This window comes from Rhinolophus hipposideros (assembly GCF_964194185.1).
Source record: "Rhinolophus hipposideros genome assembly, chromosome: 18".
In the NCBI taxonomy this organism is placed as follows: domain Eukaryota; kingdom Metazoa; phylum Chordata; class Mammalia; order Chiroptera; family Rhinolophidae; genus Rhinolophus; species Rhinolophus hipposideros.
Genome location: NC_138064.1, coordinates 33,629,700 through 33,656,587, shown reverse-complemented (window position 1 = coordinate 33,656,587; position 26,888 = coordinate 33,629,700). Strand labels below are relative to the sequence as shown.

Genomic DNA, 26,888 nt, shown 5'->3' with positions numbered 1-26,888 from the left:
CTAATCACCGCTGTGCTGGCTGAAGTCAGGGAAGACAGAGTAAGTAATGGAAGAGAGAAGTCAAATGACCAGCCATGGTCTCATGATTAGCTGCAGAAAGGGCAGCAGCTGCCACCTGCACATTGTTCTCTGCTGTCTCATGTTATTTCTATGTATATTTTACCTAACTTTCTCCTTTTTTCCTTTCCCCTTACTGCATTACTATACATAGTTTGTGTTGGTGGCTGACTTTACAATTTAGTTCACAGATTAGAGAATATTGAAATAAAGTTGTGGAGTTGGATGAGGTATATTAGGGAGATGAGATCTCATTTCTGGATGAGGGAATAATTAAATTTATTTGAATTTTGCTGATATAAGAGCAGATAATTAGATCTGTAACTAATAGGATATTTTATTTCCAAAACAATCAGAAGTTGCTAAGCATAAAACTTGTCAAATGCAAGGAAGATGTATGCAACTGTCAGAGAGTTCTAAGAAATGTATTTAATTACATCCTCTATTATCTTTTCTTCAAAGGAGAAAAAAATTAGTTATACCATTTGGCTGATATTATTTCATTAAGGATTTATTATAGATTTATAGGAAAGAAGATATAGAATCTGTTATAAATATCCCAATTTATTATACAGTATTAAACTCAAGTAATCCTGATCATTACATAACCATAGGTTTATAAATCTGTGATTTTTATAGATTAACTTATTAAATTAAAAATAAGTTTAAATAGACACCATTTTTACTGTTACAACATAGGGACAAGCCACCAAAAAGAAAATAAAATCAGAAGTATAGTTTATGCTAGAGTTACTTTCTGCCCAGGTCGAAACATTGTTCCACTTTGATTTTTCCTCTTCTTTGGATTTTGAAAGCTTTCATACCTTAAAAAAAAAAAAAAAGGAGAGATATATAATACATGTAAATGGTAAAATAACAAAAGACAAACTGCACACAGAATTATCTTTTTTTTTTTTTTTTAGCTCCCTCTCCCCTCATTTTTTACTATTAGTTTCAGGTGTACAAAACAACATAGCGACTAGACATTTATATACCTCACGAAGTGATCACCTCAGTAAGTTTATTACCCATCTGACACTACAGTTATTAGAATACAGAATTATGTTTTAAGAAATGTAAGGGAAATAACAAATTGGAAAAAATACTTGTAATAGAAATTAAAGCAAGTTCTTACAAATATAGTTTCAAAACCTGAATACCCCAACAGAAAAAGGAAGAGACAAATAAGAAAAGATAAAATACAATGGCAATGAGTAATATATAAAAATATAACCTTTATAGTTTTAATCAAACAAATGTACATTTTTAAACAAGATATATTTTTTCTCCAATCGGCCAAGTTTAGAGAAATACTGATAGGGTGACGAGGGTGTGGTGAAATGAGTACTCAGTATACACACTGCACAGTATTTCTGGAAGGCAACATAGCAATAGATTTCAAAAGCCTTAAAAATTGTGAATACCGTGTGATGTGACAATTCTACCTCTATCCCAGTGAAATAATTAAGGATATATGCAAACATTCAGCTCCAAAAATGTTCATTATCACATTGCTTATAGTAGTGAAAAGCTGAAAACCTAAATGTCCCAAATTGGATATGTGGCATAGCTATCTTGTAAAATAATGTGAAAAACAATATTGTAACATATTTAAACTATAAAAGAATGTTCAAGATGTATGGCTGGGTCAAAGTGGGGCTGCTGTACACAACAGGTGCAGAGTGTCCTATCTTAGCATGAAAAACTGAGCATACAAACATGCTTGGGAGGTGGTGGGGTTAAGGGACATTTCTGTTTCCTTATTTTTCTTTCTCTTTGTTTTCTGAATTTTCTACAATAATTACATGTTACTTATGTATGTTGAAGGGGAGCAGAATATGCCATCCCAAACTGTATCGCTTTGGCATGTGGATTATTTTCAGCTGAAAGGAAGCAAGAACCAGCTGTCTCAGGAAAAGCTTCTTACCTCCCTCTCCCCTAATGGCTTAAAAGGATTTAGATGGGGGCCTGGACCAGAAAGAGCTACAACCAGAGGTAATTTTTTATCTGACTTATCTGCATGGCAGGGCAAACACCTGCTCCTGTCATTGCTGTCAATTTCCTTCCTCCCCTTTGAAGCCTTTCTTAGGTCAGAATGGCACTTACGCTTCACCTGCTTGACTGCCTTTGAGTTTCATATTTTCATGGGGTTGATATAGGTACAAAAGAAAACGTTTTCTCTTGTAAACCTGTCTTCTGTCAGTGTAATTAGACCAGCCAAAGAACCTAGAAGGGAATAAGGGGAAACTCTTCCACCGCTAGCGTGGTGCCCAACGTGGAGCTCACTCACCACTGATGCCACTGACAGATCCCGGGGCCTCTGACAGCGCCCAGAGGCAAGAATTCTTACCTGTCAGTCTCCTGGATCTGCCAGCCGGGTCCAGTGGAAGTGAGTGGCGGGAGTCCTTTTCCTTTTTCTAAATTTAGATTAGCAGGAGCAAATACTGGTGTGAACTACCTCCTTGGGTATAGAGACTATTGAAAAGACTTGTTATGCGTGCTCTTGTTTTCTACTGATCCCTTTCTTCCCAGAGATGGTTGTTTACTTTTGTCTGTTTTTCGTGTCACTCGTCATAAGGAAGAAAACCACAGGGTGGAATGCAGGCAGAGGGCCTATAAGCCTGTGGTTTGAGCCAATCTTACAGAGTTCACAATCTGGCCAGCTCACAGTTCTAGACCTGTCTGGTCAGATTAACTTCGCAGTGGGTCCACTACATAAAAACAAACAAATGAGGGTCTCCTCTCGTCTTGTTCTATGTCTTGAGAGCTTGGTTTTGTGTCCAGTAAGAATATTCTCTCTGGTGTCCACCACCCAGAAGATTTAAGAATCAGTTTGTATCTGGAGGTCCGCTAAACAGACTCAGGGTGTGAGACGGAGTGACAAGCGCACTGTCTGACTATTGGGAGTCTGGTTATTGGGGAGTTTGTCTTAGGGGGTCCAGCCCGGAAGGGGCCTTAGTCGTCTCAACCTTCATTGTTTGGTTAGTGCTGAAAAAGTCCCATTCAAGTAGTGCCTGCCCAGTACCACAGATTTGGGGTCTGTGGCTGGAGACGTCTCGTGTTCTCATGGGAAACCGGAAACAGTTTTCACTATACCTGTTTTACCACCTGTAACAATGAAGGTTTTTGCTGTCTTTGGCTAATTCTGGGAGTAAACTTTATGGATCTTGTGAGGGGTCTATCTTTTGTACCCTCTTCTGGGATACTTCTTGCACCCATGGTGAAGCCATAAAAAGGCTAACTGGTTTGAATCACTATTAAGATTAATGTAAGATCCTACTTGTCAATGGCCAGATGACGGACCCTTTGAATTGGTAAAACTTCTATACTTGAAAACATTTTAGAGAGCTCTTATGATAAATAATTGTCTTATTGGGACTGTGGAAAGACAAAATTAGAGAGGACATAAGAGAGTGTAACAGGGACTCCGTTAACAACATGAAAGAACAGAAATGACCACATGCAGGGTAAATTCCCCTTCTCCGGCCCTGTCTACCTGTCTGAACTTCTCTTTCCCTGCAAGATTTACAGACAGTGCTCCAGCCTGATCTCCCGGTCCGTGGTATACAGGTAACTCATGTAAATGCTGAAAGCCAGGAAGTTAATTTAGAAGAATCATGTCCTTTGTGGATATATCCTACACCTCACCAAAAAGAATTCATGTCCCACAGACAGCAGCAGATCTATTAAATTATAAAGTCCTTTAATCTCCAGGTTCAGACCATCCTACCAGTCTAGCAGCCCTACCAGGTGAGTAAGGAACATCCCTTCCTAGCAGGTACAGGAACCTCAGGATATCCTGGCGACCTCAAGGAAACAGGAATGAACCCTAATATATATATGAACCCTAATATATATATGCGTAGATACTGCAGGCAAAATCTGATGGTGAGTCCTTGGCTTCCTAGCCTCACGAGGCTTTTAAAAATTCAATCTGAGATTCCTTATGAAAAGTTCCAGCAAAGCAGATTTAAAAGAGCCTATTCTTGCTATACTCATACAAGGAATCAGGCCAAGTTTATTGAAACTATACTTATTTGCAAACAGAATAATCTTACTTGGGTTATCTTTGATAGAAATCAGGGTGAGAGAGAAATTATGTCAGTAATACACCTTTGTGGATATCAGCTTCTAGTGCTATTAATTGTCCTTGATGTTTTGTTTTCTCCCTATAACTTGGACTAGATCCTGAATTCTCTTACTTTCCTCCAATATTTGGCTACAACTCTCCAAATTAACATTTCTCAATTCTCCCACTCTTGACTTGGAATCACTATAAACAAAAGCTGCCCTTTTCCTGAAGCCCCGCAAACTGAATGTGAACAACTTGATATAAACTTCCCAGAAATCACTACAACAGCTCACATACAGACAGTCTTCGTGTCTGTTGCTGTGTGGGCCACTCAGAAAGTTTACTGGGATACTCAGTGACATCGTCATAGATATTCAAACTGTCAAATATATTTTCACCCCAACATCTAGTAATGTTCTTAACTGGCTGCCGTCAGAACACAGACTGGGTTCTGATTACTGCTGTAATCATTAACCTTTGTTTTTCTTTTGCTTCCAGAGAAATTTAGAAATACCTGATTGCTTGTACAATAGAGGCCTAACATTAGAAGCTCACCTGTATCACCACCTCCTGCCGTGAGACAACTGTTTAACTGAACTGACCTATTCTCAGGACTAAGAGACTGGTTCAGTAAGATGGAGCAATCTACCAATTCAACTTCTGGACTATGAAACTTCTTGGGGAAGTTTCAAAGGTGGGACTGAAAGGCACAGAATATGCCACCCCAAAATGTGTCAATTTGGCAGGTGGATTATTTTGAACTAAAGGGAATCAAGACCCAGCAGACTCAGGAAAAGCTTTTCCCTCTCCTTTAACTGACTAAAAGAATTTAGGTACTAGAAGCAGAGCTATTACCAGAGATAACTTTATCTAAAAGACTTATCTGCATGGCAGAGCAAACACCAAATTTTGCTCTGATTTTGCATGGCAGAGCAAAGATGCCTAATTTTGCATGCCAGAGCAAACACCACACATCTGCTCTTGTCACCTTCCTTCCCTTTTAAATCCCCAGCCCCAACCCTTTCCTGAGCTCAGGATAGTATACAAGCCTCCATTGCCTAACTGCCTTTGAGTCATATTTTTATGGGGCTCCCCTATATATGCAGTTAAATTGATCTAGGACAAATTAGCAGGAGAAAAACAAATTTAATTATTAGACCTTCCCTAGGAGGGAAGAAGGGAAAATTTTTCCGCCCTTACAATGGACACACACATGCACACCCAAAGTACTGCAAAATTAAACAAGAGTTGTAACTTCTAAAGACCAGGAAAAAACATTTTTTGAATTGAATTAAGTTGAATCATTTACCTAGAATGGTCCCAGTCTATGGGTCAAAGACTCCTAAGCTGCTACAGAGACAACTGCCAGAAGTCTATAAATCCAAATGTGTACTAAACATTGTCTACAATGAATAACCTTGAATGTTCTTGAGATTAATAGAATATAAATTCTTTTGAAAGCAATTGAAAATAAGACAGGAATATTTTTCATAACAATTTTTGCAAACTACATATTGGAATCATTTTGAGTTTTTAATTTTCCTTTCATTTCTTCAAAGCTTTTAAAATTACATCAATTCATTGTAAATAATTCAAATATAATTAAATGAACTGGTTAATGAAAGTTCATTTTTGACTTCTTTACTCCTGAAGTTTATGAGTGTTTTAATGCACAGCTACTGAACACATTTTTTTGAATTGGTTTTTAAATATTCAAAATAATATTTTGTGATTTTAAACATTCACTTAAACTTTTAAAATTCTTAATTGTCACCTCTAAATCTATACTTCTAAATCAGAATGTTACTTACAGCTCAGCAAAATTCTTCCAGTCATCTTCACTAATGGAGGGTTTTGTGTGGCTGAGTGCAGACAGTAAATGCAACTGACTAATAGCCAGACTGGTTTTGATTGGTCCTGGTTGATTAAAGGAATCATCCTCCTTAAATAAAAAAGAAAGTGACAAAAAGTTAACTTAGAGACATGATTTTAAAAAAGCAACAGTCCAAGTGTTATCTCTGTTCGCCAGTTTTTTCAGGAGACTATCCATTTCCTTTCTCATAGATTACTAAAAATAACTTGAAAGCAGGAAGCACATAACCATTTGACTGATCAAAGTGTTTCAGTCCCTGGTTTATAAATACAGCTCATTTATAAATCAAAGAAATACATATCAAAAAAGGAAAAAAGTATTTTTAAAAAGTTTTCACAATTAAGATGGGTGGGGGGAGAGAAAAGCCATACTCCACTTTGGCTCCGGTATCTGCTTTTGATAATACTGATATCTGCTCTCAGTTGATCTTTTTGTTCCTGTGTAAATTCTTGGTAACCTTCTGGTGAAGCAGTTCTGAACATTGGCGGCTGTGAACACAACTGATCTTTCCCAGGAACTCCAGGGAGATCCCGAGTCATGGAGCTTGGTGCAGACAGGCACTGTGAACTCTGTATGGGTAAGTATAACAAGGAGAGAAGGAAGGGAGAGTAAAGAGAGAAAGAGGGAGAAAAAAGTATGTATTTATCAAAGGTAAAAATTTTTAAGCACTAAACCCTTAACACGGATAAGCTTATATTTTAATTAACTGAAATTAAGCAAGTTTGAAATATGTTTATATTCTATAAGAGCTCATTTATATCTATGTTGTTAAACCACCGTAGAATGAAAACTGCCATGACACAAGGTTCTTTTAGTGCTTTGTTATTAAATCCACCACACTAATGCCCGAGGGATAGGTTCCAAATGAGCCTTATTCTTGTTTTTCAACGAATATAAGGTTCTGGGACATTTCTACACAGAAGTTAAGAAACAGAAAACAGAATTAAAGACTAGAATTAAAACAATAGCTTACTATTCTTGGGCATAAAAATGAGTCACTTTTATATTTTTTAAAAACCTGAATAAAGCAAATTTACAAAAAACAAGAAAAATCTAACTAAACATAGGTAAAAATGTTATGTGTACCAATAAAATAACAGTGAACTATTGTTAATTTTTGAGGGATATGTATTGAATGCTATTTTAATTTAGAAAAACAACAATGATGTTGCCCACATTTAATCTAAACATTTTCCTTGTTGAAACATTACTACTTGTATCTTTTTCACTGTGCTTATCCTTTCCACCAAAAATATTACAAATAGATAACATTTTGTTGTCAGGAATTTCTGACATTATTGTACCAAGTTTCTCATCATCCTCAACTATTCTATGATAATAGAATTTAAGTCTAATATAAAACAGATCTGTGACTAAAGATGTTTGAAAACCACCGATGAAGGGAGGTAAACCTGAAAGAAACCAATTGGCTACTTTGGCTTCCCTTTGCTACCAGCTCTTACAGTTCTTACCACGGAATAAAAAATAACTAATTAGTATAAGTAAGGAAAACAAGACTATTTTACTGAAGAACCAACCACCCAGAAAGGACATGTGGGGCCAGTTAGGAGATAAATCACTGTCAATAAATCAACTTTACATCAACCTATGGCTTTATGTTTCAGAACTGTACAATGGTGACTGCACAACACACCAAATCTGAAGAGGTTCCATTTCCAAGTTCTGATTCATAAGAGCTTCCAAAGTAGAGCCGGTACATATTGAATTTTGATTCATCTGGAATCATCTCGGACATCTCTAGAGAAACAAGGGACTGATCTAAGCCACATTCTCCATCTCCCGCTGAATCATCAGAGCCACTGCTGTGGTTAAGGAAAACCATTGAAGACAGACTTAAGTCACTGTCAGAACTGGAACTTCCATCCTGAAACACATAAAAGGACAACCAGTTGTAAAGATGTAAGTAATCGACAACTCAGAAGTAAACAATACAATGCATTCTAGTAGACCAGTACAAGGAAGTTTGAGGCACCTTTCAAAAAAAGCTCTATTCTCTAATGGTTCTGAAGACATAATACAATTTTAACTATTAAAATAAAAAAAGACATGATGGAATGTGTGGATAATTTGACAAATATCACCCCAAAAACTCTAACAAACATAGGACTCATACTTCCAGGTTTTACTTTTGTGTATCTGTCTGTCAATTCATATTTTTCTACTCTGAAATGACAAATCAACCATGTTATAGAGTGTTTTTATCCTTATAGAGTACTTTACAGGAGAGGGAAAATAAAGAACTTCAGTGGTTTGCCAAAATTGCAAAAGCTTGGTAGTTGATTTAGGAACGTCAGGCCCTAAAAGAATCTCCAATAAAATGTAGAGAGGATCTCCAATAAAATGTAGGGGAGAGGAAAACCCTCCCTAGAAAATATATGATAAAGTCCATAATGTACCAGAGTTCAAATTATCTGCTGTGAAAATTAAAATCAAAATACTGCCTTAGAGAAATGTCTGATTCTAGGGCTGGGATACAGAAAGTACAAGATAAATCTACACCACCTTGTTGTATCAGGAAGTAGGTAAGGGACCAAAGAATGAGAGGACATACCAAAAGAACACAGAAGCCATCCAAAAGCAGCTCCTATTGGCCAGATCTGGGACAATTTGAACTTCAAGATCAATAACTTTGATTATTTTTTAAATTAAAGTATCAAAGTAAAAACCTCAATATTTTTCTGTTTATATTATCTAAGTCATGATATCCCAATTTAAGTAATATTCTTCCACACACCAACACATTTTGCCAATAGTAATGTTAAAGAAAGAGACACCAAACTTGTCATGATTACAGATTCTCTGCAAAGCCAGTATTCTAACTATGGAACATTCAAAATTTACAAAAATAAATTTCTGTACAGCTTACCACAGTTATTAAAAAACAGTATTTTTTCAGGTTGAGGTTTTGATAATGAACTTCTCTTATAACTCATTAAAATGCCTTAGTAACGATCTCCTAAAACTTACTTGGAGTCCACATGACAGCAGCCTTCCATGTAAGGCCTCTAACTGCGCATTGTAAAGTAAAGCTTTCAGGTCAGCTCCAGTGAAGGACTCAGTTACTGAGGCTACGTGCTGAAGGTCCACATCATCCGCCAGAGGTAGAGAGTCACTGAGAGCATTTAAAATTTCAAGACGTGACACCTGGAGGGAGAAAAACTACTTGATTTAACAAATAAGACATAAAATTAAATATTATTTTAAACTGTGTACCTACAATTTCTTTTATAAATTAACTTTACACATCTACTAAGCTTTACAGGTAAGTAGAGAAAAGCACAACCAGTCTACTGTCTATCCTGCTTGGAACCTTTCCCTAACAGAAGGCTCATAGGGAGGAAAATGAATGAAAATCAACATTATCTGCTATTTGGTGTAAATCATTTCTTATTTAGACAGTGCTTACTTTCTCTATTTGGGCAACTGTGCAGAGAAAGTATTTCAAAAGGAAAATTAAAATAATTTCAATAATAGTTACTACATGGGACATATATTGATATATTTTATACCATTGACTATTAATTTGTCTGTTTGTTCTTCCACTTATTTATTCATCAGTTTCTACATCTGGGAACAAGAGTTGGAACAACACAGCACTAGGAACAGTTAAAAATCATATTTCTATGTAACCTGCTTAGGTGCATTACTAGTCATACATTGGATTCTATCATTCTTTTGTCAGGCTAATGAGGCATGTGATCTTTAAACACAGGGAATGTGAACATAAAATCCTTTAGGTTCCTTCCTTTTTTCCCAATTAGCCAACAGTGAAAAATTATAGTTTTCAGACTAGCATGGAAGTGTCTGTGCCAAAGACAGTCTCTGCATCTAATTCACTGTCTTTTCATGCTGTGAACAAACAGTGACTAAGGCCTTTGTCTATAGCTGATATTTGAAGGATAATTGCTATTACCTGGCAGAAGTAAAGTTCACAAGGTAAGAGTGTATCATTTTTGGAGGTATCACACTCCCTGATTTCAGCTTGTACTACAGGGCAACAATAATCAAAACAGCGTGGTATTGGCAGAAAAACAGACACAGACCAATGGAATAGCATTAAGAACCCAGAAATAAATCCACATAAATATGGACAGATAATTTTCGACAAAGGAGCCAAAAACAAATAATGGAGAAAAGAGCCTCTTCAATAAATGATGCTGGGAGAATTGGAAAGCCACTTGCAAAAGAATGAAACAGACTGTTATCTGCCACAAAATTACCGTATTTGCCGGCGTATAAGACGACTGGGCGTATAAGACGACTGGGCGTATAAGACGACCCCCTAACATTTCCACTCAAAATACAGAGTTTGTTATATACTCGCTGTATAAGACTACCCCCTCTTCCGCACACCTTCCACACACCAAATAACTTTCAGTTTAAAATTTGCATCATACTTCTTTCTTTTGGCTGGTGCCATGATAGGGATGATAGGGGTTTGACTGGTCGACATTTTCTATGCTGTACTGTACAATGGTGCAGTATTGTGGTTGGCTGTTGGCTGTATACAAAGCCTGATTTGATTGGTCCCTGCTCCCTGTTTGCCCGCCCTGTCACTATAGCAGTCTGGTCCACCCTTGCATCAGCATCTCCCTGGGACCTCACTAGTGCGCAAGTGCGAGCTCTTCAACATTCTAACAGGCACCATGATAGCGCAAAATCGCGAATCTTCAATGCATATGTAAAGAAATATACGGTAACCTGAATTTACCACACTCGCAAAATCGCACACAGCCGACCATACACCCAGTATGGTATCGCGATTCGCGATTTTGCGCTATCATACTGGGTGTATGCTCGGCTGTGTGCGATTTTGCGAGTGTGGTAAAATCGCATAACAGCAAAATCGCATAACAGCCGAGCATACACCCAGCAGCGCTGCTGATGCCTGAACGGTATGTGGAATGAAGTGGGCGGGCATCGGGAGGCCACTATGGCACGGGGCAAGCACTATGGGCAGTCTATCTGAAGTGTACCTGGCGTATAAGACGACCCCCCCACTTGGAGGCATATTTTTCGGGGCCAAAAAATCATCTTATACGCCGGCAAATACGGTAAAATGGATCAAAGATCTAAACATAAGAAACAATACACTGCATAGAAGAAAACATAGGTACTAAACTTATGGACCTTGGGTTCAAAGAGCATTTTATGAATTTGACTCCAAAAGCAAGGGAAGTAAAAGCTAAAATAAATGAATGGGACTATATCAAATTAAAAAGCTTCTGCACAGCAAAAGAAACCATCGACAAAATAAAGAGGCAACCAACTGAATAGAAGATTTTTGCAAACAACACCTCCGATAAGGGCCTAATATCCAAAATATACAAAGAACTCATACAATTCAACAATAAAAACAAACAAACAACCCAATCAATAAATGGGCAGAGGACTTGAACAGAAATTTCTCCAAAGAGTACATACAGATGGCCAATAGACATGAAAAGATGCTCAACATCACTGATCACCAGAGAAATGCAAATGAAAACCACAATGAGATATCACCTCACCCCAGTCAGAATGGCTATCCTCAACAAGACAAATAGTAACAAGTGTTGGAGAGGCTGTGGAGAAAAAGGAACCCACCTACACTGCTGGTGAGAATGCAGACTGGTGCAGCTACTATGGAAGGCAGTGTGGAGGTTCCTCAAAAAATTAAGACTAGAATTATCATATGACCCAGCAATCCTTCTCCTAAGTATCTACCCACAAAACCTGAAAACATTTATCAAAGATATATGTGCTTTGAAGTTCACTGTAGCTTTACCTATGGCCAAGACATGGAAAAAACCAAAGTGTTCTTCGATAGATGTTTGGATAAAGAAGATGTGGTATATATACACAATGTTTTTCTGCCATAAAAAAGATAAATAGTGCCATTTGCAACAACATGGATGGATCTTGAGATTATAATGCTAAGCAAAATAAGTCAGACAGATAAAGTTGAGAACCATATGACTTCACTGATATGTGAGATATAAAACTGAAAGCAACAGAGGAACAAGACAAAGAAACAAACTCACATACACAGACAATAATAGTTCAGTGGTTACCAGAGGATAAGGGAGGAGGGGAAAGAGAAGAGGGTAAAAGGAATCAAATAAATGGTGATGGAAGGAGAACTGACTCTGGGTGGTGAGCACACAATGTGATAAATAGATGATGTATTACAGAATTGTACACTTGAAACCTATGTAAACTTACTAACCATTGTCATCCCGATACATTTTAATTAAAAAAAAAAAGAGTGTAGCATCTGTTGGGTTTTGGACTTTAAATATGAAATTGTCACCTGATCAGGAGGAGAGCAGTATACACATTTATCTAGTCGGCCAGGCCTAAGCAGGGCAGGGTCAATCAAGTCAGGGCGACTAGTAGCAGCCAATACATAAACACCTAGGGGGGAAAAATTCTTTATAAATCCTGGTGAAATGGTGTTAGAATAAAGTATTTCTGTATTTACAGTTATTACCCTGTAAGCCTTCTACTCCATCCAGCTGAGTCAGCAACTGGTTAACTACACGATCCGTGACTCCTGTATTATCATGGCCACGACGAGGAGCAATGGATTCAAATTCATCGAAGAACAGAATGCAGGGCTTTGCAGCCTGTGCTCTGGGAGAAAAGATTTCATAGTTGAATAGGGCTTCAGAGTTTGCAAGGGAATTTCATATATATATGTGTATGTACATATATATCTGTACACACACGTATTTGTGTATTTATTTAAATCTTCACAACAAATCCAAGAAGGCAAGGCAAATTATCCTAGTTTTCAGTAAACTGGGTCTTAGATAGGTCAAGGTGTATGCCTAAGACTCATGCCTTCTACACAAGAAATAAAACAAAAATCAGTCTTAATACATGAAATACTTCTTTGATTCTTATTACAAAGTAAACATTTTTATATGCTTATTGGCTACCTTTATTTCTTCTTATGAATAAGAAGAATATTTCTTCTTATTCATGTCTAGTCCATTTAAAATGTGGCAGGCAAATTATTTTCATAGTTTTGTAAGGGCTCCCTATAAAATATATTTTAGTTACGTGTATTACCTTTTTCTAATTTAAAGTGTGACTTTTAATTAATTTATTAATGTATTAATTAATTTTGTTTTAATTAAAAAGAGAACATTAATTCCATCTCTGGCTGGACTGGAGGTATGACGAACTGCCCCTATTACAAAACACCTGGCCTGTCATGCTGATTGAAAAAACTCAACAAATATCTTATTAAATGCATGGCAAAACTCTCCTAGAAAACCAACTGGGTCTGATTGTATGAGTTGTATAAATATTTTTAACAAGTGACTCAATTTCTTCCTACAGCTACAGGACTATTCAGATTTTATTTCTTCTTTGCTTGATTTTGGTCAATTATCTTTTTTGTCTATGTCACTCAAGTTTTAAATGTATTGGCATAAAGTTCATAATATTATTTCATAATATTCCCTTATTATCTTTTACATTTCTGGTAAACTTTAGTCATGTCTCCCTTTTTACTCCTAATTGTGTTTATTTATGCTTTCTTTCTTCTTGATCCAATTTTGCTGGAGCTCAAGTGCACTAGGCTTTCAAAAAGTATTTGTGTTTGTGAACTTCATTATTGAATTGTTTTCTATTTCATTAATTTTTTGCTCTTATTTGTTAATAGCTTATATCTATATTTTCCTAATTTCATGAGATGAACACCTAGTGATTAACTGTCAATGTTTTTTCTTTTATAACAATTTAAGTCTATAAATTTTCCTTGAAATAAATTTTGCAGCATCTGACATTTTTAATAAACAGCATTTTCATTATCATTTAGTGCCACATATTTTCCATTATGATCTTTAATCCATGAATTATTTAGAAGAGTGTTTTTTTAAATATCTAAATGTATGGGAGGGCATTATCCTCTTGTTGTTTATTTATTGATTTATTTTTTTCAAAGATTTTATTGGGGAAGGGGAACAGGATTTTATTGGGGACCAGTGTGTATTCCAGGACTTTTGTTTTTTTCTTTTTTTTTTTTTTCCAAGTCAAGTTGTTGTCCTTTCAATCTTAGTTGTGGAGGGCGCAACTCAGCTCCAGGTCCAGTTGCCGTTTTGTAATTGCAGGGGGCGCAGCCCACCATCCCTCGAGGGAGTCGAACTGGCAACCTTGTGGTTGAGAGGATGCGCTCCAACCAACTGAGCCATCCGGGAGCTCAGGGGCAGCTCAGCTCAAGGTGCTGTGTTCAATCTTAGTTGCAGGGGGGTGGAGCCCACCATCCCTTGTGGGACTTGAGGAGTTGAACCAGCAACCTTGTGGTTGAGAGCCCACTGGCCCATGTGGGAATCGAACTGGTAGCCTTTGGAGTTAGGAACATAGAGCTCTAACCGCCTAAGCCACCAGTCCGGCCCCCTCTTGTTGTTTATTTTTAACCTAATTGTGTTTTCCAAAAATAGAGTCTGTATAACACTGTTTCTTTGAAACACTGCAATTGCAATGTATGGCCTGACATATGGCCAATTTTCAAGTATGTTCCAGGTGTGCTTGAAAAGAATGCATATTCTCCAGTTGTTGGTTAAATGTTCTAAATATGCTTAGATCAATCTTACTGCGTATGTTGTTTAAATCTTCTAAACTTTAACTGTTTTATTTTACTTCAATCTAACTAGTTGCCAAGAACTGTGTTTAAAATCTATTATGAAAGTGGATTTATCAATTTCTCTTTGCAGTTCTGTCAATTTTTCCCTTAAATATTTTGAAGCTATAGTATTAGACACAAACAATGTTAGAACTGTATAATCTTCCTGGTAAACTGAAACTTTTGTCACTAAGTGGTGACTGTCTTTATCTGTAATAATGCTTTCCTGTTAATGTTCTATTTCTTAAATTGGGTGGTGAATATAAAAGAGTTCATTTTATTATTATTCAAAATGTGTGTGTACATTACATATATTCTCCTAATTGCTTATTTTATAATAAAATTTTAGAAGAATGGAATAAAGTAGCTTTTTAATTGAAAAACTCCCTATAATATGATCACATTTAAATAATTATTTTCATTCTTAAAAATTAGCTTCTGTATTCATATGTATTTTTATATAAGTGAAGTAACAGTTACACTTTATTTTAATCGAGTTGGACACACGGAATCTTAGTTTCAAAAAAAAGAACCCAGAGTGACTATGTGGTTCATATAATGATCTACTTTGAGATTCCTTTGAATAACCACTTATGATTTCACTTTTAGCATTTCAGGAATATTTCTATTGTAAACATAAAACCAAATAATTTCCAAAACTTAATATTGAAAATATTTTACACTTAAGTAGTATTTGGTGAAACAGAGACTCTTTGTTCTCTAGTTTATTAATAATCCATATAAATCACAGGTTTCAAACATCAGTTTAAAAAGAAAAAAACTAAGACCAAAAAGCACTGACTGATAAATAATAGAGCCAATTACTGAAAAAACACTCATAGGGAACCAACCTAATAAAAATATCACGAACAGCTTGTTCACTTGCTCCAATATATTTGCTGAGTAACTCTGGCCCCTATTAGATAAAATAAAATTAAATTAGAATTAAGATAAAATTATTTAAAAGCAAAATATAATTTTTGTTTATGACTAAGTCTAAATACAGTCATGGAAAAATGTTAATATGATTAAATGAATGTCTCTTAAATACAATTTTAAAATTATGTGACTAGAACAAATATCATACCACAAGTTCTATATTTGGTGTTACCTCTGCCTAGAACATTTGTTCCCATATAGTCTCATGGCTCCCTGCTTCATTTCATTTAGATGTCTGACAAAATGCCACATCCTCAGAAAGGCCTTAGCTGACAACCCCATCTATAACCCACTCTAGTTACTCTGCACCTCCTTATCCTACTTGTCTTCCTACATAGCATCTACTATCACCTGACGGTAGATTATATGTCTAATGCGACTGCTATTGTCTCTCTCCATTAGTAGAATGTAAGCTCCAAAAAGAGTTTTGTTCATTGTTGAATCCCCAGTGTCCAAAACACGGCCTGCCACATAATAAGTACTGAATAATTACTTGTTTAGTAAAGTAATGAATGGTTTATAAAGGGAAAATGTGCCATCTATCTCAAATCTTTGGAGACTCCCAAATATATGTAATGAGACATGAATTACTTTAATCAGCATCTTTAACTCCTGAAACCAATTTATTTATACAGCAGTTGAAAAATGTACCATTTTTCCAATGAGTTAACTGAAAAATTTTCAAAACAAACTTTACTATATATAACTAAATCAATAATGAAGACAGTCTTTCCTTAAATTGGGATCTTTTTGAAAACTGAATAGGCCCTAATATGATCTCCAGTAAGAAATCATTACCTCGAAAAGATCAAATACTGATCAGGATACGTGACAGAAAAAAGAATTTCTAACTCTCAGCCATCTAGATAACTATTAATATATTAGCATTGAATTAGATTTCCTCAGCACAGTCAGAGAACTATAGAAGATGGAACAAGAAATAGCTAAGGCAAAATATTAGGAACACGGACAGGTGTCTGTGAAAGGCCACCATTTGACGCATGCCTCCTAGGATTGACCCTGAGCCGCCTACAGACAACCAGCTCTCTACTGAAACCTCTCAATTGAGAACTCATGCCAAATTGTGATCTGAAGATTTACTAAAGGGGTAAGATATCCTCCCTAATGAAACAATCTAAAATATAACAATAGTCACGTGCTTTAATCTTGAAAACATTTTTTAAAAAAATAGTGAAACTACATTCTAGTGACAAGTAAAAAAGAAGAGTACAGTCATAGTTATCCCAGAATCCAGAAAAAAGAGGAAAATTTAAAAGTTATAGTGCCTCCTCATTACTGCCAGGGTACCCATGTAACTAGCTCACAAAAAAATCATGTGATAGTGGAGGGTAGGTATAACTGAATTGCAAATTACTAAACTGACTTTCAGATTATAAGTCAATTTTGAATAAGGCTACAATATATGATTCCTTTGCCTTCCAATCTAATCACTCTTTGGAAACTAATATTGCTGGATGCTGAACTGTACAACTAGGATATCAGACGCCAGGCAATAACTACACACAAGGTGGTCTATGAGACATTATCTGAAATGATCTGTTAGCATGTCCCTTAATTACCACACTCATATACTAAAAACTTAGACCTGGAGTGACATAAGCAAGGGTGAAATATAGCCAACAAATATCATAAAAACCCCAGCTTCCTGCCTTAGTGTGGTCTCCAGCTCCTAGTCTTCTAGGTTTTCTTCTCCTTTCAAGTACAGTTTACTCTTTTATCTGAATATTTATGCAAAATTCTATTTATAATGCATGAAGATTTGCCTTAAGCAAGAACACAATAAGCCTTACAAAAGAGAGTGGATGATTATTCAGTCTAGCACATAACTTTAACTAATAAATAGATTATTGCTCCTACTAGCTTTCCAAATATGAGACTAACCTACAATCAAGAAACATAAATGGTGTCGGGAAGGATGTGGAGAAAGAAGTACCCTTGTACGTTGCTGGTAAGAATGTAAAATGGTGCAATCACTGTGAAAAACAGCTTGGCAGCTCCTCAAAAAGTTACACACAGAATTAACTATACAACCCAGCAATTATACTCCTTGGTATATATTCAAGAGAAATGAAAACATTTGTCCACATAGAAATTTGTACACAAATGTTTAGAGCAGCATTATTCATAATAGCCAAACGGTGCAAACAACTCAAATGTCTATCAATGATGAACAGGTAAACTGTGGCAGAGCCATTCAGGTGAAAACATTATGCTACATCAAAGAAGCCAGACACAAAAGGTGACATAGTTCATGATTTCTTTTATATGACATATCCGGAATTGGCAAATCCATTGAGACAGAAAGCAGATTAGTGGCTGCTAAGAGATGGAGGGAATGGAGAATGGGATGAAAAAGTTTTGAACTAGAGAGGTTGTTACACAGCATTGTGATTGTATTAAATGCCACTGAATTGTACACTTTAAAATAATTATATGTTATGTAAATTTTACCTCAATAAAAAAATAAAGAGAAAAAAGAAAGTTAAATGAAAAACATACCTTGACACTAATAAAATTCATTCCACTCTCTCGTGCAATTACTCCAGCTAGTAAGGTTTTTCCTGTTCCAGGAGGACCATACAATAGTACTCCTGTTCTCTGCCGTATGGGCAAGTTTGCAAATAATTCTGGGTACTGAAAGATACAAAAATATAACAAAGAGCTCAAGTCTACAACAAATGACTAAGCAGCAGCTAAAGAGTAATGTATAGAAAAAACGTTTTCAGATGGTGCTAACTGCCACCTTTATTACCAGTGCAATGATAGAAAATAAAATTCCTACTCAAAATAATAAATAAACTCAAAGCAACTACCTTAGATTGTTCCCAGTTGGACCAGGGGATACATTCTACATCAAATGCAAAAGCTGCATCAGAACTTTCCATTTTTTCCTATTTTTAAAAAAACATTATAAAAGTACTACACATTAAGAAAATAAAAACCAATCTTATAACCAGTATACTGCCTTCCTCTTATATGGCTCATGGAGCGAGTTATGACAGCTATATATATTCAACTATATTCCACGAAAGAAAGGAATAGAGAAGCTTGTGTAATGATAATGGACCACAAAATCTCCCAAGAGTTTCTATGCTAAACAAGTGATTGCTTGTACATCACTAACTTCTCAGAGAGCAAAGAAACTTGAACCGGGTGAGCCAAACATCAGGCTACCGTCAACAATATCCTGGTCTCTAGTAGGTGTGCCTATTTAGTTCCACCTGTTGATGAAATTCTAACTCCATCTCTACCGCCATTCTAATGAAAGAGGCCCCAAGGCCAGCAGTTATGCAGACAGCCTCTATGTATCTGGATACTAATGCCTGGTGCCCAGACCCAGCATCTGGGGTAATGATCCTGCTGGCAAGTATTTCCACACCCATGTTCTCTCAAACAGGCTTTCATCCACAGTCTTGAGCTGCACTCATTTCGCAGGCCCCGGCCACAGTTCCCAGGACTTGCCATCTAGTTACATTAATAGAGGTCCTTACCCATTTCTTTACCTCTTTGCCTGAGTCCCTGATCTCCTGCCAGGATCCTTATCTCTCAGGTTTCTGATCCCAACTCACTACCCCCTAGACTCTACCTTCTGATCTTCTGAAGAACTAGCTGTATCTGCCCCCTTAGCCTGCCATCTGCCTGGTCTATGCTGCCTGATAATTCTGCCTTTCCAGGACTGACATCAGAGTCTGGAAATCTTGCTTAATCCAGCAGTTCTGGTGACCTAGATGACTCTTCCAACTCTCAGCTTATTCCTGTTTCTGTTCAAATCCCAGTTGACAATTCATTTTGTTTAGTACAATCTGAATGAGTCGAGCCAAACACAAGAATTATGAAATTCACATCAATATGTGTTTACTGTAAATATCACCCCAGCTTTCTTTATAAACTTCTTATTGGAAAGGAGCACATCAAATACTTTAAAAATCTGTTAGAGTACCAAAAATAGTGCTGGACATTTATTTGGTAACTCAGTAAATACCGGTTGAATCAGATTGGGCAAGCCAACACATAAAGTCAAAAGCAATAATTCAGTGGTGCTTCTGGGAGTTAGTACTCGATGTTTTTTTTCCATTTTTTTTTTTTTTTTAAATACCTTGGCTGGTAACTGGATAGTATCCATGAGTATCTGCCGAACTTCATGTAATCCACCAATCTTATCCCAGCCGAGGTCTCTAGGTTTATGCAGGTTGACATTTCTCAGAGATGCAGGAATAAATCCTTGGAGAGCCCTTTGGAAGTCCAGTGTTGTTAAAACTAATTCTGTTTAAAGATAAATAAAACTTCTTTTGGTAGTTCTTCATATCTGTATATAAATTTTCAAAATATACCATCAACTTAGCTGGCAATGCCAATTTTCTACGCAAATAACTGCTTATTTTAGTAAATGGAATATATTTAAATTTTCCCTTACTACAATTTCATTTCTTCACCCTGGGATGGAGATTCCAAATTTTGGTTTTAGTAGTAAAACATACCTTCCTTGGTGGATATACTCTGATGAGAGAGATGAGAATGTATGGCTCGATCCATAAGCACTGTAAAATCTCTAGCCACAAACCCTTCAGTTTCTTTAGCGATATGTTTCAGGTCAAGATCAGTGAACTTGTTTATATCACATTCCAGTTTATTTTTTATTACATTATGCAGAATTTCACATCTTTGTTCCTAGAGAAAAGGCACAAAATTCAAATTTCTGATTTTGCTCAGCTGTAAATTTTAGTACATAGATTTTGAGAAATATCAGGTTGACATAATCAACGGTGACAAAAAGCAGCTTGGTGGTTTTCTGCAGATGGAGTGAGGGAGGGATGCATTGCCAAGGGGTATAAGGAAACTTCTGGAAATGATGGAAATGTTTGCTACCTTAATTGAGATGATGGTTTCATGGTATATACATGTTAAAAGTGATCAAATTGTACACTTTAAATAATGAGTTTTTCTTCAATTATACTTCAATAAAGTTGTAAAAAAATTACATTGACAAATGATTGCTATTTCTCCAATAAGAAGTCTTTCTAGTAGTATCTGGTTCCTTTAAGCGTGGCTTTTTTTTGTTGTTGTTCCTATAAAACCTGTTTCTAAAAAACATATTGAATGACCAATACCACCATCACTCTGTTATGCTTAATAGATATAACACCTTTATTCTTCAATAACAGTTAATTAGCACAGGGTCTCATATTTAGGGTAGATGCTAGGTAATAATTTTAAACAAGAAGTTAAAATGTGTTTGCCAGTCCCAGAACATGCTTTTTCGAGCCACTGCCACTAAAACCATCATGAACACAAGTCCTCAAAGGGGACGATTGGCCATATGTACTTGTGATAGTGTGATTTATATTATGAAATGTATATTTGCTCTTAGTCACTGTTTTTGGCGGTGGATGTGTTAAGCTGATTGTGGTAAATATTTCATAATGTGTATCAAATTATCATGTTGTACACTTTAAATATATACAACTTTATTTGTCAATTATATCTCAATAAAGTTGCAAAAAATTCTAATTTCCACAATGTATTTACAACTTTTACCAATGGGAAATGACAACAATTAAGAATTTTTAGGGTTTTTGTAATTTTTCAATGGAATAAAAAAAGAAAACTAATTAAAAAAAAACACGAAATTCTGTTTTCAAAAAAGCCATTTCTTTGAAAGTACATAGTAACACTTTAGATGGTTATAACTGAAAACTGTGTTTCTAAGCACAACATGCACCAAATGTCACCTTTTAAATATCCTTAAGATCATAACATAACATAAGCATAAGTGTAAAGCCATAAATAAATAATGAAATTGAAAAACAATTTATATAAAGAAGAATACATTTCAACAATCTTCACAAGTAGTAGGTTACCTGATTAGGAGGTTGAATATGTTGGACACACTGAAATATGTGAGTTCCTTGGGCAGAAACAAGTAAAGGATGTAGAGAATGTTGAGACTGGCTTGTGGCAATCAGTGCAACCAAACTTCCCATGGAAATAAACTCTTTCATCATGTCATTCAAAGCTAGAATCAGCAATATAGTGTAAGAGTTTAGTAAATATAAACATAAAATTTAAAAACTATACATTCATTAAAAATGATAACCTAAAGTCGAGCTTTAAGGTGGAGTATGAATGGTATGGCTCCTTCATTCCTTTTAAAAATGGAATCTTCCATTCATTCATTAATTTGCCTATAGAGGACCTAATATAGGCCAGGCTCTAACCCATCTAATGGCATAGGAGGCACTGTAAATTCAGTCTGTATACTCAGAACAATGCCTAGTGTTCCTTCCCTCTGGATCTTATCAAATAAATGAAAAGGATGATAAATTTTCATGTTGTGTTCTGTTAATTAAGCAAAATGCACCTCATATTCCTATGACTTCCTGAACAATCTCTTTACATGCCAATCTTGCAAGGTTTGGTTGGCATGAGGTCAAAACTGAAACAGGCATTAGTAACATATAAAGTGGGACAATTAAGTTCGCGAACTCATTCTAGAAAAAGTGCTGCATACCTCATTTCTGAATATCACTACAGTCACCTTCGAAGTACTCCCCTTGGGAAGCTATGCACCAATGCCAGCGCCTAGTCCATCCTTCAAAGCAATTTTGGAACTCTTTTTCTGGAATGGCCATCAGAGCTGTTATCGTATTACCCTTGATGTCCTGAATGTCATCAAAATGCCTTCCTTTCAATATTTCCTTTATCTTCAAGTCAAGAAAGAAGTCACTGGGGGCCAGGTCAGGTGGGTAGGGAGGGTGTTCCAATGCAGTTATTTGCTTACTGGCTAAAAACTCCCTCACAGATAGTGCTCTGTGAGTTGGTGCATTGTCGTGATACAAGAGCCATGAATTGTTGGCAAAAAGTTCAGGCTGTCTAACTTTTTCATGCAGCCTTTTCAGCACTTCCAAATAGTAAAGTTGGTTAACTGTTTGTCCAGTTGGTACAAATTCATAAAAATTCATAATGATTAATCCCACTGATATCAAAAAAGGTAGCAACATCATTGCAACAAGTTCGAGAACTTAATTGTCACACCACATGTATCTGAGTCCTGAGCTAAAAATTTGCAGTATTCCCTTAAACACCAGACTAACAAATCTTGCACACGCTACAGGATTCAAATTGAGAGATTCACACTAGTTTATAATAACCCAAAACCACCATGGTTGCATTGTGTATCTATTTTAGCTCCCAAGAACCTTGAGGCAGCTGAATGCTGCCAAATCCTCCAGTGCCATACCCTGCTCCCCAATCCTCTCACTGAATTCTAAACTCCAGAAATGGGGTATTCCTAACACCATGATTTCTTGTACCTCTGTGCCTTTGTCTGTGGACCACACTTCTTTGCTTCTTCATTAGCATGAAGCTACTGCATGCTAATTTCTACTCCTCCATCAACTAATCTCAGTTTCAACTCTTCCAAACCTTCCCTGATATTAATAACTCCTTACCCCATACCACCCCTAATTTGGGATATGTGCTCCTATAATATCTTATATACACTTCTAGCAGAGCATATCCGACCACCTCCTAGATGTGTCACCTGGTCAAATTACCTATTTAAATTTCTCTTTACTCACCTGTAAAACCAGGAGAATATCTGCAGGAGTACAAAGCAATCCCTAGCCAAGAGAGCACTCAACACTATCATTATTACTACCAGTATTCTGAACTAAAATTGTCTACTTACTTTTCTTTTCCCTCCTAGATATTGAGACTACAGACTGTGCAAAATATTTATCAGACAAGTATTTGTCAAATAAACAAAGTAAGAGTAAACCTGTACAATTAAGCAATTTTTTTATCTTCATTAAATTTGAGTGACACTGCTTAGTAAAATTATATAGGTTTCAAGTATACATTTCTATAATACATCATCTACACATTGCATTGAATTTCTTTTACATTACTGAATTTGGTGGCATATAGTTCTTCATAATATTCTTGTATGATTCTTTATATTTCTGTGGTATCCATCATAACTTCTTTTACATCTCTGATTTTGTTTATTTGTGCCTTTTCTCTTTTTTCCTTAGTGAGTCTAGCCAAGGATTTGTCAATTTTATTAATCTTTTCAAAGAACCAGCTCTTTATTTCATTAATTTTTCCTATTTTTTGTTCTCCATTTCATTTAGTTCTGCTCTAATTTTTATTATTTCCTTCCTTCAGCTGATTTTGGGCTTCATTTGTTCTTCTTTCTCTAGTTCTTTAAATTGTAATGCTAGGTTGTTTAGCTGGAATTTTTCTTGTTTCTTGAAAGAGGCCTGTAATGACATAAATTTCCTTCTTATTACTGCTTTTGCTGCATCCCAGTAATTTTGATAGGATGTATTTTCATTCTCATTTGTTTCTACGTATCTTTTGATCTCTCCTTTCATTTCTTCTTTGACTCAGTCATTCTTTAGCAGTATGTTGTTTAATCTCCAAGTATTTATGGTTTTTTCCCACTTTTGTTTGGCAGTTGATATCCAAATTTATAGCACTGTGGTCAGAGAATATGCTTGGTGTGATTTCAATCTTTTTAAATTTGCTAAAGCTAGTTTTGTGTCCCAACACATGGTCTATCCTTGAGAATGTTCCATGTGTGCTAGAAAAGAATGGATAGTCTGGTGTACTAGGATGAAAGGTTCTGTAAATGTCAATTATGGCCATTTGGTCTAATGTGCCATTTAAGGCTGATATTTCCTTATGGATTTTCTGTCAGGATGATCTATTTCTGTCAATGCCATAGTTAGGTCCCCTACTATAACTGTGCTTTTGTCAGTTTCTCTCTTTAGTTCTGTTAGTAATTGCTTTATATATTTTGGTGCTCCCTGACCGGGGACATATATATTGATAAGTGTTATGTCTTCTTGTTGTACTGTCCCCTTTATCTCTGAAATCTCCATCTTTGTCTCATTACCTTTTTTGTCCTGAAGTCTCTTTCATCAGATGTAAGTAAGGCTATACCACTTTTTTCTGGATGTCTTTTGCTTAGAGTTTTGTTTTCCACCCTTTCACTTTGACTCTATATTTGTCCTTGTAGCTGAGATGTGTCTCTTGGAGGCAGCACATGGTTGGGTTTTGTTTTTTTTGATCCAATCTGCTATTCTGTGCCTTTTTATTGGTGAGTTCAGTCCATTTACATTTAGGGTGATTACTGATATATGAAGATTTCCTATAGCCACTTTATCTTTTGTTTTCTGATAGCTCAGTGTCTCCATTGTTTCTTTGCCTTTGTGTTTCTGTTATTTTAGTTTGATGGTAGTCTATGATTTTTTTTTCCCGTTTCCTCTTTTTTATCGTTATGTGTCTCAGCTATGGATTTTTTTTTGAGTGGTTCCCATTAAGTTTCTGTAAAAGAAAGTTTCATATATATAGTAGTCCTTTTTCTTCAGCATGCTTATCTCCATTCCTCTTTGCAAATTCAGACTTTTACCATCCTCCCCTTTTATGTTTTTGTTGTCACAAATTATCCCTGTTTATGGTCTGAGTTCATGTCTGAGTTGCAGTAGCAAATTGTCTTTTTTTTAAATGTTTTTATCTCTTTTACCCTGAATGTTATGTTTAGGTGCATAGTGCCCTATTCTGTGTAGGGATTGTCATTTCCTGCTTCTATCTGTTTGTTAATAATCTTACTCATAGTTTTGTATTCTTTCATCTTTTTGTTTCTGGTAGAATAACATCCTTCAGTATTTCCTATAATGTAGGCCTTGTGATGGAAAATTCCCTCAGCTTCTGTGTATCTAGAAAAGTCTTTATTCCTCTTTTATATCTAAAGGATAACTTTGCTGGATGTATTATTCTTAGCTGGTAATTTCTCTCTTTCAATAGTTTGAATATCTGATTCTACTCCCTCCTGGCCTGTAGAGTTTCTGCTGAAAAGTCTGATGATAATCTAACAGGCTTTCCTTTGTTCTTCTTTTCCCTGGCTGCCTTGAAAATTCTTTGTCATTAATTTTTGACAGCTTCAATATAATGTGCCTTGGAGAAGGGCCTGTTAGGATTGAGGTAATTAGGTGTTCTGTTTGCTTCTTGGATTCGAGGATTCAGTTCTTTCCATGGATTTGGGAATTTCTCATCGACAATTTGAATAGGCTTTGTTCCCTTCACCCTCTCTTCTTCTGGTATACTCATCCTCCTTCTGGTATACTCATTATTCCTTCTCTTCTCCTTCTGGTATACTCATTATTCTTATATTGCTCTTTCTGATGAAGTCAGATAATTTTGTAGAGAGTTCTTTCACTTCCTCTAACACTCAAGTCTTTCTCTTCTTCCATATGCATCATTTCCAAATTTTTATCTTTGATATGACTAATTCTTTCCTCCATCTGGTCAGCCATGTTTCCTAAGATCACTATTTCATTCTTCATCTCTTTTTTTGAGTTCTTCAGCTCTGGAATTTGTTTGATTCTTTTTTAAAATTTCAGTCCTCTTTGGTAATGTATTCATTTTGTCTGTTGATTTTATTTCTGAGTTCATGAAACTGCTTGAGTTTTCTTGCATGTCACTGAGTTTTTTCAGAACTGCAATTCTGAATTCTCTGTCATTTAAGTCACATATTTCCATGTCTTTAAGTTTATTTTCTGGAGATTTTTCATTTTCTTTTTGAGCTGCCTTGTTACTTTGGTTATTCATAGTAATTGATGAGTTATTTCTCTTCCTGGGCATCTACAGGAATGAATTCTGCAGCAGGTTGATACAAAGAGGTCTTTCTTTTGATTTCCAGTAGGTGGCGCTGGAGTTTTTATTTTTCTCTTGCCCTTGGTGGCTTCTTGCAGTGGAAGATTTTCTGGGGAGGCGAGTGTCTCCTTTGTGACCAGGTCGCCTTGGTCTCAGCACCATGCCTGTGGGAGTCTGTGGTGGGTGATGACATGCTGAGCCCCTGAAATCCCAGTGCTACCCCTGCAGCCAGATGCAGAGCTGTGTGCCTCAGCAGTCCTGGATGCCTCTAGTGGGATCAGCCACAACAGGTGGAGGTGGGATGGGCTGTAGGAGGCAGCTGGTGTGTTTGTGGCTTTATTTTCCTCCGAGTAATAGCGAATGCCAGACCACAACTGCCTCGCCCCTATATCTCCACCCTTGTCACTGGGATTAGCTGCAGTGTGTGTGCCGCTCAGGAACTGTCTCTCCAGTTCTCAGGGCTGTAGATATTCTGCTCTTTAATCTGACACTGCTACAGTTTCTTCTGCTGCACACAATGGGAGGGTATGGGGGAGGTGAGCTCTGGGAGGGTGAGGGAAGGTGGCCAGGCTCCGTGGCTTTGTTTTCCGCCTGAAAGTGAGAGCTGTTGACCACAATTATAGGACTTCTGT

General features: G+C 36.3%; 1 protein-coding gene across 4 annotated transcripts in view; it reads right to left on the bottom strand.

Moving 5' to 3' along the window:
* Nucleotides 1-314: 314 nt before the first annotated feature.
* Nucleotides 315-26,888, bottom strand: part of PEX1 (peroxisomal biogenesis factor 1) — a 56,606-nt gene continuing 30,032 nt past the window's right edge. For 2 of the 4 annotated variants that reach the window (XM_081080207.1, XM_081080208.1), the window contains exons 13-24: nucleotides 21,456-21,610; nucleotides 20,076-20,265; nucleotides 19,694-19,860; nucleotides 18,097-18,231; nucleotides 15,489-15,553; nucleotides 12,496-12,638; nucleotides 12,316-12,419; nucleotides 8,991-9,167; nucleotides 7,657-7,887; nucleotides 6,374-6,571; nucleotides 5,941-6,071; nucleotides 315-881 (exon numbers count right to left, since the gene is read on the bottom strand). In XM_081080207.1, coding sequence (XP_080936333.1) covers nucleotides 797-881; nucleotides 5,941-6,071; nucleotides 6,374-6,571; nucleotides 7,657-7,887; nucleotides 8,991-9,167; nucleotides 12,316-12,419; nucleotides 12,496-12,638; nucleotides 15,489-15,553; nucleotides 18,097-18,231; nucleotides 19,694-19,860; nucleotides 20,076-20,265; nucleotides 21,456-21,610 — 1,781 coding nt within the window. In that variant the 3' untranslated portion in view covers nucleotides 315-796. Of the gene's footprint in view, nucleotides 882-5,940; nucleotides 6,072-6,147; nucleotides 6,572-7,656; nucleotides 7,888-8,990; nucleotides 9,168-12,315; nucleotides 12,420-12,495; nucleotides 12,639-15,488; nucleotides 15,554-18,096; nucleotides 18,232-19,693; nucleotides 19,861-20,075; nucleotides 20,266-21,455; nucleotides 21,611-26,888 lie in introns of those variants that run through there. The other 2 variants (XR_013995388.1, XM_081080209.1) reach the window with 2 other exon arrangements.